The sequence below is a fragment of the Mya arenaria genome, chromosome 13, assembly GCF_026914265.1.
Source record: "Mya arenaria isolate MELC-2E11 chromosome 13, ASM2691426v1".
NCBI classification, from domain to species: Eukaryota; Metazoa; Mollusca; class Bivalvia; order Myida; family Myidae; genus Mya; species Mya arenaria.
In genome coordinates, this window is record NC_069134.1 from 37,884,166 (window position 1) to 37,899,639 (window position 15,474).

Consider the following 15,474-nt stretch of genomic DNA (forward strand, 5'->3'; position numbering starts at 1 on the left):
AGCATTTTAGATTTGCTTAAAAATTGACCCCGTCTTATAAGCGAGTCGAAACAAAAAGCACCAGATTTCATGGGCAAAGTTAGGGGGCCGTCTTATAGTTATAAGCGAATCGCCTTATAGTCGAGAAAATACGGTATGGTTTCCCAATTTAAATCACATCTGTTTTTGATTTCAGATAAATATACTGATGCTACTTTTAAACTTACTGGGATTTACGTGGTAGGCAACCCCAGTAAATTTCGAATTGGAAAAATGCACAAAAAATCATGTGTCGTAAGCAATGTGATACATCTGTTAGTAAGATTGTTGTACACCAAGATGACAAATTTATGTACAAGTTTTTGACAATTTTCTTGACTTTCTTGCCATTGTATTATCTGGTCTATGATGGAGGACACTGTATAAAATGGGCTTTGTATCAAAATGTTTAACCATTAAACATATATATAAGTGTATAATGACATCAAAATTTGTGACTGAATGCTGAAATGTATTTTTGGTAAGATATAAAAATTACTGTCCGTCGTCTGTCATCAACATTTTCCTTAAACAACTTCTCCTAAACCACTGAGACAATTTCAACCAAACATCACAGAAATGTACCTTGGGTGGTCCTCTTCAGGATTCCTTCAAAAAACTTGTTCCATGTTGAACTCTGGTTGCCATGGTAACCCACAAAAACACTTCAGGGCCGGGGCTACTTTTCACACCATGTTTATATGGACACCTTTGAAAATCTTCTCCTTAGAATCCGCTGCCCTGATTTTAAAATAATCTCACAGAAATGTTTCTAAGGTGACCCTTAATCGAATTCCTTCACCCCATGTTGATTTGTAAAAAAACATGACAGCCAGGGGACGGGGCTTCTTAACACTGTATGTCTATATGGAAAAAAATTAGAAACTATTGGCTGGATTTTAAAATATTTTCATAGAAGTGTTCCTAAGGTGACCCTCTGTCAAATTCCTTCACGCCAATTTTGTTGTTTCATGTTAAAAAAACATGGCCATTAAGAGCGGGCTACTTTTCACTTTATGGAAAATTTTGAAAATCTTCTCTTCAGAAATCATTGGCCAGGTATAAAAATAATTCACAGAAATGATCCTTAGGCGACCATATATTTTCTTTCACCCCTTTGTGATTCATAAAAAAATATGACCGCCAGGGGCAGGGCTTATTTTTAATACCGTAAATGACTGGTTATTAGACACATTTTTTCCCCTCAGATTTCGATGTAAAAAAATGCCTGCGTATAATACCCAGTAACAATCTTTTGAACTTTTTTCTGAGGTCAATTTCAGGCCGAGAGTTTGTTTAGATTTATGTAGAAAGGGAAGTTACTCACGTCATATCGATTGAGTATATACGGGTTAAAACGGCAGTTGAAGATCGGGATACGGTATATCGCAAGTTGTTTATAATTTAAAAAAATTATTGTACGATTTAAATTATTAAAATTATTCAATATTAATTTGAATAAAACAATAATTAAACATGCATATAGAAAGCAAAGTTGGGCACTGTCAAAATATTTTTGTCAGTTGTACGATAAGGTGTAAAAAATTCACACTGCCTTTAGACCTGTTTAACATACCAATACTACAAACTGATGCAATAATGGTCATGATTTTTTGCACTTTTCCATGTTCTTTATTCTTTTCTGTAGGTGTTGACACTTTGAGAACAAGCCCGTACAATATAAAGTCTTTGCATACAGTGACTTCCAAATTCATTCTCGAGGTTATCGTTTATGATATACTGTCAGAAAGAAATCTTACAAATAGTCATAAAAGGTACATTTCAGTGCCATCCAGAAACAAATTGTCACACTAAGTAATTTTCAGTGCCTATCCTAACATGAAACAAATAAAAATGAAACATATTTTGCATTATCATTGTATGGTTTTAAAGATAACCATCGCCATTTTCAAGAAAAAAATATTATTTGTCACTGTCAACAAACATCATGGCCAAGATTGATAGACGATTTTGACTTATTTACTATGCGTCCTTTAACCCAAAACTTAGATTAAAATTTTTCTCTCAGATTTTTCACGGATTTTTTTGCCTGCGTCTAATACCACCTATCGTCATATACCCAGTCATTTACGGTATGTCTTAAAGGAAAACTTTGAAAATCTTTTCTTCATAAACCATTGGCCCCATTTCAAAGTATTTTTATTTAACGAAATAAGCACACTACAAGAGAATGCTGCTCATCCGTTGATCATGGCACAGACCTATAAACCATGGATTGGCAACTGCCCCATATCGGTGAAACGATAAGAAATAATAATTTACCCACAATCCTTAGCGCGCGCTCGGCATATATCGGAAAATTCCGCCGAATCTCTCCGAACGGCGATCTTCGGTTATTTCCGCCAACTCTGCTAAAAATGCCTTGTTCGTTATAGATTTAATTATAATTCATAACTGTGATTTTAATCAGATTCAATTGGACTATTATCAACTCAAATGAAAGTACCGCGCATTTGAGTCAATTTTAATTAATGTTTTCCTACATGTATATATTCGGCCAATGTCGGACGTCTCGAGAATGACCACACGGGAAGATCTCGGAATGAAATCCCGCTGCACGCGTGAGTTTGAGATTATCGCATTAACACAGATGAGAGTTGCCAATCCATGGTTTATAGGTCCATGATCATGGTCATAAAAGGCCATAATTCAAAATAATTAAGTCAGATCTATTCTTATTAATTTTAAGGTTTTTGCTTGACAAAGCAGACAAGACCATAATCTGAACAAGATTTGTCAGATTGAGCTTAATAATAATAGAAAAAAACAAACGTATGTATTTGAAAATTTAATAAATTATAATAATAAAATAATACAGATCATAACATTTGCATAAAGAAAACATTTAAAACATTAAAGATCAAAACTAACAAACAGCATAGTAAGTATTATTCCTTCCTATCAAAACTAGTTTCATCTTATTTTGCTTGAAGCTGCACTCTCAACGATTACGTTTTAACAATTTTTTCATTTGTTGTCTTGTAATTATCATATTTTTGCGTAAAAGTCTGGAAACCAGTGATAAAAGAAGGGTGACTAAAAATTGGATCACAGTTTTTCAGATTTAGGTTTGAAAAAATATGTTTTATTGTTAAAAGCGTTAAGAAAAAAAGTTTTGGGCCATTTTTTTAACAATTGAGATCTGCTTTGTTGTGAGTTATCTTATATGACTGAATTGAAGGCATTGGTGCCAATATAACTGTTTCTGAGACAAAAAAAAATGTCAAAATTGTCAATCCGTGAGAGTGCAGCTTTAACATTGAAGTAGAAATGCAATTGCAAATACTCATCACAGAAATGCAAATATTGTTGTGTGAATATTAACTCTACATTTGATAATTGATGGATATAATTTACTTTTAAATTCATATATTACGTAAATTTACAGCTTAAAAATGGCCTTATTGTGCAAAAATATGACATAGGCCAATTGCTCCAAACTGTTAAAACTTTGTTAAAGTTAACAACATTGAAAACAGAATAGTTGTAAACTTTTGACAGTGAAATATTTTATGTGCTGATATATTTAAATAAAACAAGCACAGCTGAATTAGTTGTCCCAATATTTGTGAAATAAATTTAGAGCAGATAACATGTGTACCCATGAAACTTTCAGAGGATAAAATAATTGAAAGTTAACAACGATCAAGTAAACAACGGTGTTAACTTTAACAATGTACTTTACGATTGGCCCAATAATGTTTCAAAGTTCTTGCACTTTGACAATGAAACTTTCTTAAAGCTGCACTCTCACAGATATACTATTTTTACAACTTTTTTATTTTTTGTCTTGGAAAGAGCAAATTTTTGCGTAAATATCTGCAAACCAATGATATAAGATCGCTGACAAAAAATCAGACCGTAGATTTTCATATTTCCATTCGGAAATTAATGTTCATTAAACATAATTTTTTTAACTTAAATATAAAAATCTGCCATCTTATTTTTTGTCAGCAGTCTTATATAACTGGTTTCCATGGATTTACGCAAAAATTGTTTCGTTCTAAGACAAAAAATAAATAAGTTGTCAAAACGTTCAATCTGTGAGAGTGCAGCTTTAACAGTACTGACTGAAATATCAAAATTTTATAAAGACATAAGTTTTACAAGTTTATTTCCTTATTTCCCGAACCATTTTCATTATAAAAATGGTGTTAATATTTTTCCTCTGCGGAGTTCTAATTTTGAGCATGTTAAAAGCATGGCTAATTTGATATTTAACATGGTTTAAGAATAATTCATAAGCAAAATGGTTTACCATGTTGAATGTCAATGCATTGAAATTTCAACTTATCCTTACTTTTACTGATCATTTGATCAGTTCTAAATTATAAAATCAATATCGACTTTTAAAGACATGAATTTCATGCAGTGAAAAACTACGCTCTATGAATAGACCGGATTTCATGCAGTATGAATGGCCGGGATACATTTGACGAAAAGCACAATAAGGTTTTTACTGACAAAAGAACGTTAAGAATACTTTCATTTATACATGTGAAAAACCTCAAGTTTTTTTAAAAGCCTTTCACAAATAAGAGCTTGATTCTGACTTACAATGTAACAATGAAAAAAAGTTTCTAAAAAAAATTAGAAACAACTTTAATTTTTTAATGACAAACTAACTTAAATGCATAACTAACTTAACAGCATCGCTAACAAATATGAAGCCAGCATTAATAAAATATATACAGTCAAACAATGACATGTAAAAAGTATGACAATAGAAATGTATTTTGATTCCTAATGCTAATAATCATCTCATTATATATTCTTAATTATTTAGAGTCTCAAGTAAGCTAACAATTCATTAATTCTATGTTTAATGATATTTCACTAAAATAAATACTAAACATAGAACAAAATGTATTTTAACTGTAAATATTGAACTATATTTATTTTATCAATACCGACTGTAATGCAAATGACAGTAATACTGGCTTAAAGTTATGCTATTAACCATAAATGAAGACATGACTATATCTTGTATAATCTTTTTTCAGTATGATAATCCACTCATTTATTGCCTATGTAATATTATAAGTATATATATATCATGTGTTTCTGGTCCAGATAGAAAAATCCGGCGTGAGGGCATGCACGTGGCCTGAGGCAGTGTGACCGAGGGCTAAAGGCGGTAACGTGGCTTGGTCAGTTGCTATCCACATAGCATGCCCGAGGGTCAGATTTTTCGATTCAGACTGGAAAACATAATAGATATTTTCTTGCATACCTAAAATTATAAATTTGTTGAAAATTTGACATGCGTTTTTGTACATTTCACCGAAGAGAGCTTGCAACGATATATATTCTGACGTCATGAAGATTTGTAATATTATATCACTATTGAAGTCTAAAATCACGGTTTTTATTATTATTTATTTGCATTTTAAATTAAAAGTCTTGAATACTTAATATTTGATTATGCTTCATTAAAATGGCATAATGTACTTTTCATACACCATAAAATAAGAAGTAGCGCGTTGATGCGTTTGTACGAGTTTTTCCAGCACAGGCCAGAAACACACATCCTATATGCAAGAAATAAATATAATCCATGTTAGAAAAATACAGAATATCTGAAATAGTAAATATCCTGTAATTAGTAGTTTTTTGAAAATATTTTTCATTCGTGTTTAGCATACTTTAGCTTGAACACTAACAATGATCTTATTATGCATTGGCTTAAAAGAAAAATCTTCGAAACATTTAGCCGAATATTTTAGCTCTGATTGAAGAAACAACCATTTTATTATTTTTTCAGAAATCAGAGTAATTTATATATCAGAGAAACAACTAACATTTACTTGGAGAAAATATATCTATAATTTGTTTAAGTTTCTTGTGTGCAGCAAACATTTCTTCTCTATAAGAGAAAGGTATACTTTTGAAATGAAAACAGAGAGGGCAACATTTCCAACACTGTTTAAATGACAGTGATGTGCTTTAATGTTTTTAAAACAAGAATTTCGTCTTCATAAAGGCAGTAAGGTATTCAACTGTCTGGCATCACCTTTCTGAAATCCTCAGGCTGATTTTCTGTTTGTATTTGACGTTCTCAACTTATAATGTAAACAAAAAACACTTTTTTTTCATAGAGTATACTTAGTCAAACACTAAACTGTTCGGAATCACCTCACCAGTTTTAAACCGGTGCAACTAAGCTGGCACAATCAAGCATCTCTTAACTTGGGTCCAAACTTGATTTCTCATGTTAATCTAATCGATTAACAATTCACACCAATCAAAAGCGCCCTATTTCAATGCCCATCCTGTCAGTATTATCACAATAGATAAAATGCAGAAAGACTAAAGAGCCGATAAGTATATCACAGACATGCACTAAAATAAACTATTTTCAAGAGTCTCTGTCTTGTTTCTTTTTCTTTAATCGTTTTGTCCGTTCCCATCGGACTGTATCGCCCTCTAAAGCACCAAGTTCAATAATTCTTTGCTGAAAAGAAGCAGGAGCACCAAGCATCGGGTCTGTATATTTTGGGTCTGAAATATAAAGGGTAAACTCTTTTAAACTTGTGAAAACTTGTACTGCTAATAGCAACTTAAATTCTAAAAAATAAAAAAAGTATTGTATTAAGATATGGCTTCAATCCATAGAAAGGTTTTGTGTATGGGAATAAAAAATCCTTAAAAGCTTGTCCAGCTTTCATTTAGTATTTATAAAGTTTTCTCCCGGATTAAATTTCAAAACCTTGGCATGCAGCAGTCAAAACTCACTCAGAACTAGTAAGAAATAAAAAATTACCAAATCATTGCAGTTTTTATAATTTATTTTTTTATTATGTGATTTTTCTCTATATGTACACACCTTCCTGCTCCTTCTGTGCATTGCTCGTCTTCCTCCCTGAGACGTTATTCTGTAGGACGATGGGACGCATGCTATTGCCGGTGGGATATTTGCGTTGAGAATTGAGCGTGTTATTTGATGATGATAACGAACTGTTCACACCACTCGATGAGGGCGCAACCTTGGACGGGTAAGAGTTCATATTGGAATTGGACACGGGGCCTGACTTGTACCCGCTCTGCTGAGACTGTGAGGTTGCTGGGGGTAGCGATCCTGACCCATTCCCGTTGTTAGGGCTCCAAAGTGTTCCCATGGCAACTAGGTCATCCTGCTCACGACCTTTTGGATTGAAAGAAAACATTTTAGCTCTGTGGTAAAAAAAAGTAGAAAACAATGCTAGCAGATGCCAAGTGCTGGTCTGCCAACAATGAGGCATTTAATAACTTAAAAATAATTATACGTAGAAATGATGTTATATCATACCAAGACGTCCTGCCAACAATATCAAGACTATGACAATATCTTATATTATATCATATTTTTTTATTTCAGGCATTAAAGCTTCACTTTCACTTTTGACAACTTTTTTTTATTTTTTGGGGTCTAAGAATGGGGCCAATTTTTACGTACCGGAAAATGACTGAGAACCAGTGATATAAGGATGCTGACAAAGGATCAGATCACAATTTTTCATAAAAAAGTTCAAAAATTGATGTTTTTGGCAATTTTTTTTCATTTTTTCAAAGCATTATAAATGTTTTTAGCCACAAAACTTCAATTTTCGATCGCATATATTAAAAACTGCGACCTGAGATTTTGTCACAAGTCTTATATCACTGGTTTTCAGATATTTACGCAACGATTGGTTCATTCAAAGACAAATACAAATGTCAATCTCTGAGAGTGCAGCTTTAAAATCATTCAGTCTACATGAACAATATTTAACACAGACACATTATGAAAGGGTCTATCCTCATGGTATTCAATGATTGTATTCACCTGGTTTCGCTTGAAACATTATCCAAACCTTTTGTTCAAACAAAGCAAATTTGAAACCTCAATTATTTTCAAATCAATTATCACCATGATATATTCCTTTCAATCATAAATTATAGTCTCACTTTAAACTAATGTTCACTTTATAAAACAAATCATGTATGGTATAAGAAAGTTACTTTTGGTCGTCACACACTTTATAAAACAAATACCCAGCTGAACGAAAAAAAAGTTCTCAAACAAAACTGACGAATTTCATAGTTTATAAATGAGAAATGTCCATTAAAGAAGTAAAGAAAACATACATTAAATTTTATCAAACTTGCACATAAATGTATCTCTACTCCTATTCAAACGTGCTTACAAATCAATAACCAAGACTAACAAGACATTATTTAAGTTCTTTATCATAAGCAAATATATCTGACCTTGCAATGAATTCAATAGATCGAACCGATTTACTCCTCCACGACTGAGTTTTGTACTTGTTAAAAAACTTGCCATGGTTTACCCTTTTAATCATCAAATATAATTATAAATATTTAATTCACGACAATAAAAAAATCACAAACAAATGAAGTTGACACTATATATACTAGCTATAAGCAATTAAGCGCGGCATATCCATAGTTATTCAATGTATTATATTTTAATATATCCATTCCTTATCGAATATGCGAGTCGTCATTCTATGATTGTGAACATTGTTTCCATACGACTTGTGTGATTATATTTACCCAATCGCTACATATTGGACAACCTTTTGTTTGGGCTTAACTTACATTGTTAAACATAGCATACGAAAAGGATTATGAGGCGGTTTTTCATGTTTAAAAATTAAATCTTTTGAAAGCAATTAGCAACTAAAGAGTTATAGCATAATGTCAGAAGGTCGTTTAGCTTAAGGTATTAAGGCAAGAAGTCAATATTTGTCCATTTATAATACCAGAGCTGGTTTTTGTGTGTGTTTCTTTAAGTGTTTTACACTGATGATATTGATTTATAATTAAAGTCAGTGTTTATTTTGAGTAAGTGTTGCTTTACTAAAAATAAAGTTGCTGTATTTAGCTGGGTGCTGCACCAGGCTAGTGACCATATTTTTCAGTGAAGCAAAAAATAAATAAAAAAACTTTCTTAGTATTGGAACAAATGTTGCTACAGTACACTAGCTTTTGGGCAGACCTGAAGATAATTAAGGTGCATTTCGGCATTTAGTTCAATTTATACTAACTAATTCTATAGCTCCATAACTGTGAAAACAACTGAAAGCTGATTTTAATCCCTCTTGTGCCTGTTAACTGGGTTATAAACAGTACTGGTGGACTTTTTGAAAGGCATAAAAAAACCTCTGCCTGGTAGGGATTGAATCCACAACCACCTGGGTGAGAGTGAGGTAGTATACAAAAATACAGCTCTCACCTGTAGAAATTCATAGCTAGTAAAGGCGCCTTATTACCAGAACAGTATTTTTCCCACCCCAAATAAGTAGATCCAAGTATTTGGCTATGCTGGAAATCCTTATCATGCCAACAGGCAAAATATAAAACTACCCATATGTAAAAAGTAAGTTTAAATACAATTTTACTAAATTATGTTTCACTAAAGTGGAAGAGAAAGCATCTACCATGGCTGCTCGTGTTAGATAGCTTCATCCCAACCCTTGCACAGGCTGTTCTGTGGAAAATTGGTAAACTTTTGTTTCCACAAAACACCCTACGTTCGGGTTTGGATGAACCTATCTTACACTCTTGGCCATGGAAGATATTTATAATCTATCGCTACCCACCATTTACAGCACCATTCTGTTTTGCTGATGAGAAGAGTTGTTCCCCTTTGTTTCCACTGCGAATCCCATTCGGCCGATAGTGGTGGGATGGCTTAGCCGGAGGTAGAGAGGCAGAAAGACTTTTAAGCGGGTCTTCTCTGTCCTTATCAAAAGGCGTCACTAGAAAAATAGTTATCAATGAAAACAAGGGCACCACTAACAGTTGCACACCCTTACATTTTCTCAGGCCATCAAGGGGAAAAACTTAACAATTATTAAAGCTCTACATATATTCACTTAAAACATGTGTACAAGTTAGGGCAGATCTGTGGTCTTGTGGTTACACACTTGGCTGTCAATCCAGGGGGCGCAGGTTTGATTCCCTGGTGCACCACTGAAAAAATACTACTCGTCTTCCAGGAGGGATGTTAAATGGAGGTCCTGTGTGACAGTGTGATACAATTTCAATACTTCTCTTTTTCCTTAAAAAAATACAACAGACAAGCTTATAATGATTGTTGGAATTGGCGTTGTCCAGAAAGTTTGATTGAGGTATATGATAAGTAATCTATTGCTTCATTACTTTGTACCAGCGTTCTGCTAAACATGTATTACATCCAGCCATATGATATCTTTTCTGTATGAACACCATTTTTTCATACTGGTCACAATCAACATAATCAATATATTTCAAAAGCATCTCTTCTCACACCCGGAGGTTTTGTTTTTATTTTAATCAGTTTAAACAATATTTGCTTGCATCATGAAAACTTGTTTATGGTACCAATCATATGCTTTTGTTTTAAATGAGCCTCAATATTTCATACCGCCAACTCTCATAAAGATTCAAAACAAATGATCAATTCCACCATTGTTCCTAAAATACTGAATACTGAAGCAAACAATGACTTACCGGTATCAATCGATATCGCTTTTTGTTTTCCATTTCTGCTGTTTGGTCGCCGATTGTTTGGATTATCGAGGTCTCTGGATTTTGACTTTCCACGCTCCAATTCCCCAAAGCTGTTTTGTCGAGGGTCATCATTTGAGGAGGATCGACCTGCTCCGTTGACCTCATTCCCGTACAAAATGTCTGCTGTTGAGTACGGCACTGTAGGCGTGGATGAGGAACTGTAAGGCAGAAAGATTTCAATATTGAAAATCGGCGTAAGTGATGGCAATCCAGCAGTTCTCTCAGCAGCAATAAACTTAGCACTCCGAATTGGACAACTGTGTGCCTTTATAATTTTGACAGCCATTTTTGTTTAAAATATATTATTTGTTGATCGTTATTTCAATGCTGTCCTATTCAACTGCACAGCAGAAAATGTGATAATGAATTAAATACAGTCTTGTCTTCGCAGGCAGGTGGGTTTCTATTATAGGTCCTATAAATATTTAATGATGCTGTTTTTCCTCCAAAATCAATCTTTATTTAAGGCACTGACCAGGTTTGTGCTTGCTGCAAATGAAAAGTAAATCAATGAACACAATGTCTCCGAATAGCCCTACCAGGAAACGTAATCACCTGTAGATTGAATCTATATGGCGTTAAAAAGTACAGATTATGGAAAAACATAGGGCCAATTCTTTGATCACTGTGAAAATCAATGCAAAACATTTTTCATCCCTGGCCTAGAAATGACAGATCACGGTACCGAATGAAAGGATTTTTTTTATCAGATATTGGAATGACAAAGGACTTTTTTCTAGGTAGCTAGAGTCCTAATAAGTTACCTTGTAACCAATAAACTGACACTCTTAATAAATTGCAATAGATATACATGTATAACAAACATAAATTTAGAGTGATAAACCTTTAACCACTTATTAAATAATGCATTTATGGAAAATATTAATTACTGATTACAAGATTGTAACAATGTATTTAATGGCTGAAAATGCACAAATATTAAATGGATTTACAGTGATCAATATAAGGCCTCAAAAGGTGGTAGAAATACCACATTTTCTGTACATTTCTTTCAAATTAAACACGGTATTCTTCATAAGAACTATTGTTTTCGATATTTATTCATCCTTTTCAGTAAATTAACACAATTGCTGGTACATCTTATTTGGGAATAGAGTGATTCTTTAAAATCTAAATTATCAATATGAAATGCTATTGATCGATCTTCAAAAAAAATGGAAGTTTTCACTAGCCCGAAATTATTTTTCCTCCTGACCATACTCTGAAAGTATTATTAAGTATTATATAAATGGAACGTGTAAAAAAACAAACTTTTTTTTACCCCAGCCCCAATTTCGCAAAACTTCTTAAAGTTTAAACAGGCTTAAGTAGCTTATTTCAATAAACCAAAACATGTTCTTAAAGTTAAATTCGATTTTAATAACTGAAAAATTGTTTATTTAACAATTATTCCATTATTAAAGATCATTCCTATTTAAGGTCTAAAAAATTTTAAAGTAAGAAGTAAATATATTGCAAGTTACAGAAATACAAAAATAGTATGCTAAGCTAAATCCTTTTATAAGAGGCTTCAGAAGTTTTGATCAATTGGGCCCCAATCTTTATGAACATAATTAAAATTAAACAAAGGTATAATCTTAAACACAGCCACATTTATAACATTTTGTTCCCAAACAATAAAGCATGTCTTAAATATACAATTTTGTATTATTCACATATTAATTCATGCCCGCTTCAAATGAGACTCATAATTACAAGTCAATATTTGCGGAACGAAAGAAGTTGTGACACTACTCTTTAAATTGAATTCCAAATTCAAATATATTCATATTATTAAAAAAATAAATAATAGAACATGTACAAGTAAAATGTGATTTTTTTTCTTTACATGAAGTCTGAGAAGATTTTTAAGATTAATCTGAGCTATTAACTATTTTCAAAACAAAATTGATCCATTATTCAACATAAACAAAGTATGACAATACTGAAAGCTTGTGAAGTAAAACAGTTTGGAACAAGAACACAGAAACGGTTGCCAATGCTCATTAAGGGCCACAACTCCACAATCATTAAAGCCCTAGTTTTGGCCCTTGGTGTTCATTATGAGTCTTGCGTCACTCAAATGACGATGATAAGGCAACGACAACAATGGCACCTAGACTCTGACAACGCTTTGGTTTCCTCAAAAAAAGATCAGAAAAAGACTTAAGAGTAAATCACTTTGCAATACCAAACAGTGTCAGGCCCGGATATCACAAAACTTCTTAAGGTAAATATGCTTAAGTAGCTTATTTTGTTCAGCAAAATTTCTTACGTTAAACTGATTTTGATACATAAAACTTAAGTTTTTCTTGATTATCAGACAGATAGCTTCAATAAACAGTAAAAAAAACTTCTAAAAAATGAAATCATATCAAAAAGAACAAAAAATAGTGAGATTAGCTTGATTGCGTTACAACAGACTTAAGAAGTTTCGAGTAATCGGCCCCTGTAAAACATTTATACTACAATTATCACATGTGAAACATTATAATTTATTGTAAACAATGTATAATGCTTACTAGACAATATGAACCTTAGCGTTATAAGTGAGTTTGTGAAAACAAACATACACATGCCACTTTCCCATAATTCAACCTGAAAAGTACCCTTGATTTCTTTATTATCTCCAAATCACAACAAACATCACTCTCAAAATGACCTCTATTTTTTAATAGCTCCAACTATAAATTGCCAAAAATCACCATGCCATCAAACAAGACACATAAATAATTATGTGCCTGCTTCAAATCTTAAAATCTGAATGGACTGTAATAAATCACATCCAATCAGAAAGCCGAAGTTCTTGCTTTGTCCATTAAATATACAACTTAAGTTTCTTTGTGAAACAATGCCAATTATAAAAATGATATACGCAATTATATCCAAACTTACAGAACACGCCGTAATGTTCGAACTCTGACAGGAAACATCCATGGACACTCAGGATAAATAAACGACGCCTTATTCATCAGCGTATTTGCCGACTTTTCCCTAACAAGCATCAATCCCCGATGATTTTCTCCGTCCGACTGAGAACAACATAGGTTTGTACCTTCCATAAAATATGTGCGATAACTTTTGCTTATTAATTTACTAAGCACACATTTTCAGCAAACTGCCTCGCTATATACAAACACAGTCACAAGCAAGTGAAGAGTCCATTATTGATAATCAAACTATAAACCCTCGACAGGGTATCAGGCTTCGAGAGCACTCTTTTCATAAAATATTATAAATATCATAAATATACCTTGCTCCATAAAGCGTTCAATAATTCGCCTGATCTTCAGTTTCAATAATTGAATATAATTTGTTGGTGTCGACTGTGATTAATCATTGAAAACGAGAAAAATTTCAATCAAATTCTAAACAGGCTTTCATATTAAGCTTACTTTGAGTAGAGATATTCATATGATGTAACTAAGGATGTTTTTAATGGATAAAATTTTAGTGCTCCTGATTTAACAATTGAGGTCCCGAGCCTTATCAGTTTTTATCTATTTTCCCATTATCTACAGAATAATAAGAATTCCAATAATCAGCTGACTAAGATATCTGATTAATAATGAATATAAAATGGAGCAAACTTATTAAAATGCACAAGTCATGGTTAATTTTGCATTCTCATTCTAATGAAAAAAATATTGAAAATCAGACTGATCCATACAGTGCTTATATCTTTGAAATATGAAATTTAAAAATTTTGTGATCATCACCAAAAATTTCCAATTTTTGTTCATGTTTTATTATTTTGATTTTATTTGTTTTGTACACTATACAAAATAATCTTATGTATTTTTCTTAAGGATCACAAAAATAATTCAAAACTTGACTTAAAACAACAGGAATTTATTAGAAAAACTTAACTTTTCATAACGATCACAACAGTAATTCAAATCTTGGCTTAAAACAACAGGTATTTAAGAAAAACTTAAACTCAACTGTTCAAAAGGATCAGGACAATAATTTCAATCTTGAGTTAAAACAGCAGGAATTTAAGAAAAACTTAAGAAATATATTGCAATTTGATTAATGACACAAATTTTTCATACATGCAAAAGGAATTCACCAGAGGAGACATTCATTCAAATATTCAGCAGCTTGTCCTCACTTGTAGTTTAAAGAGCAAGGTAAACAATTCATGTGTTCAATAAAATGTAATAAAAAAAATCACCCGCAGTGCAATCATTACAGTTTTAAAGTGCTATACACACAGACACCTTGACAAGAAATCGTGAAACCCACAAAAAGAAAACATATCTTTGATGTGCAGTATATATATTAAAATGACATTAAAACATTCCGTCAGAACATAAAAGCATTGTATTTTATCCATCTTGTGTTAATTCGACACATGTTCTAATATTGTTACACACCATGAATTAAAGTAATCAATCAATTTTATTAAGCACGTTAATCCATATATATTTATTACTTCTGCTATTTTCAGTTTGAAATGCGTTCATGTTTCTCCTTCAATATTCATTCCAAACTTTAAGCCCCATTGGCATTCAATAAAAAAGCACAAGCATTTTTAATGGGTTGTAATTTACAAGGGGAAGCTACAAGTAAAAGATTCACAATGCTCTACTGCAGTTACCTCCCTTTTAACATTTTTTTATTAAATAGATGAAACTGAACAAAAACCATATCAACTACATCTAAATTACATTTGTCAAAAATACATACAATGTAAATCGCTACAGATCAAAGTTATTGTTCAGCCCTTTTTGGGACCAAAATTCAGCCCCATTTCCGTCATAAAAATGTATATTTTCCCCCTACCCAGGTAAGAAAATCCCGTTTTAAAAATTGTGTGTGGTTTTTTTTGAGTAGCATTGATTGTTAAACATTTAGCAAATGGAGCACTTTAGTGCCATCCATGAATATGTC

The 15,474-nt window shown here is 32.4% G+C and overlaps 1 protein-coding gene across 12 annotated transcripts in view; it reads right to left on the minus strand.

The window, feature by feature from the left end:
* Positions 1 to 2,814: 2,814 nt before the first annotated feature.
* Positions 2,815 to 15,474, minus strand: part of LOC128214315 (putative uncharacterized protein DDB_G0282133) — a 91,333-nt gene continuing 78,673 nt past the window's right edge. For all 12 annotated transcript variants that reach the window (XM_052920715.1, XM_052920714.1, XM_052920716.1 and 9 more), the window contains 4 exons: positions 10,519 to 10,736; positions 9,627 to 9,785; positions 6,866 to 7,183; positions 2,815 to 6,540 (listed from right to left, as the gene is read on the minus strand). In XM_052920715.1, coding sequence (XP_052776675.1) covers positions 6,398 to 6,540; positions 6,866 to 7,183; positions 9,627 to 9,785; positions 10,519 to 10,736 — 838 coding nt within the window. In that variant the 3' untranslated portion in view covers positions 2,815 to 6,397. The remainder of the gene's footprint in view (positions 6,541 to 6,865; positions 7,184 to 9,626; positions 9,786 to 10,518; positions 10,737 to 15,474) is intronic.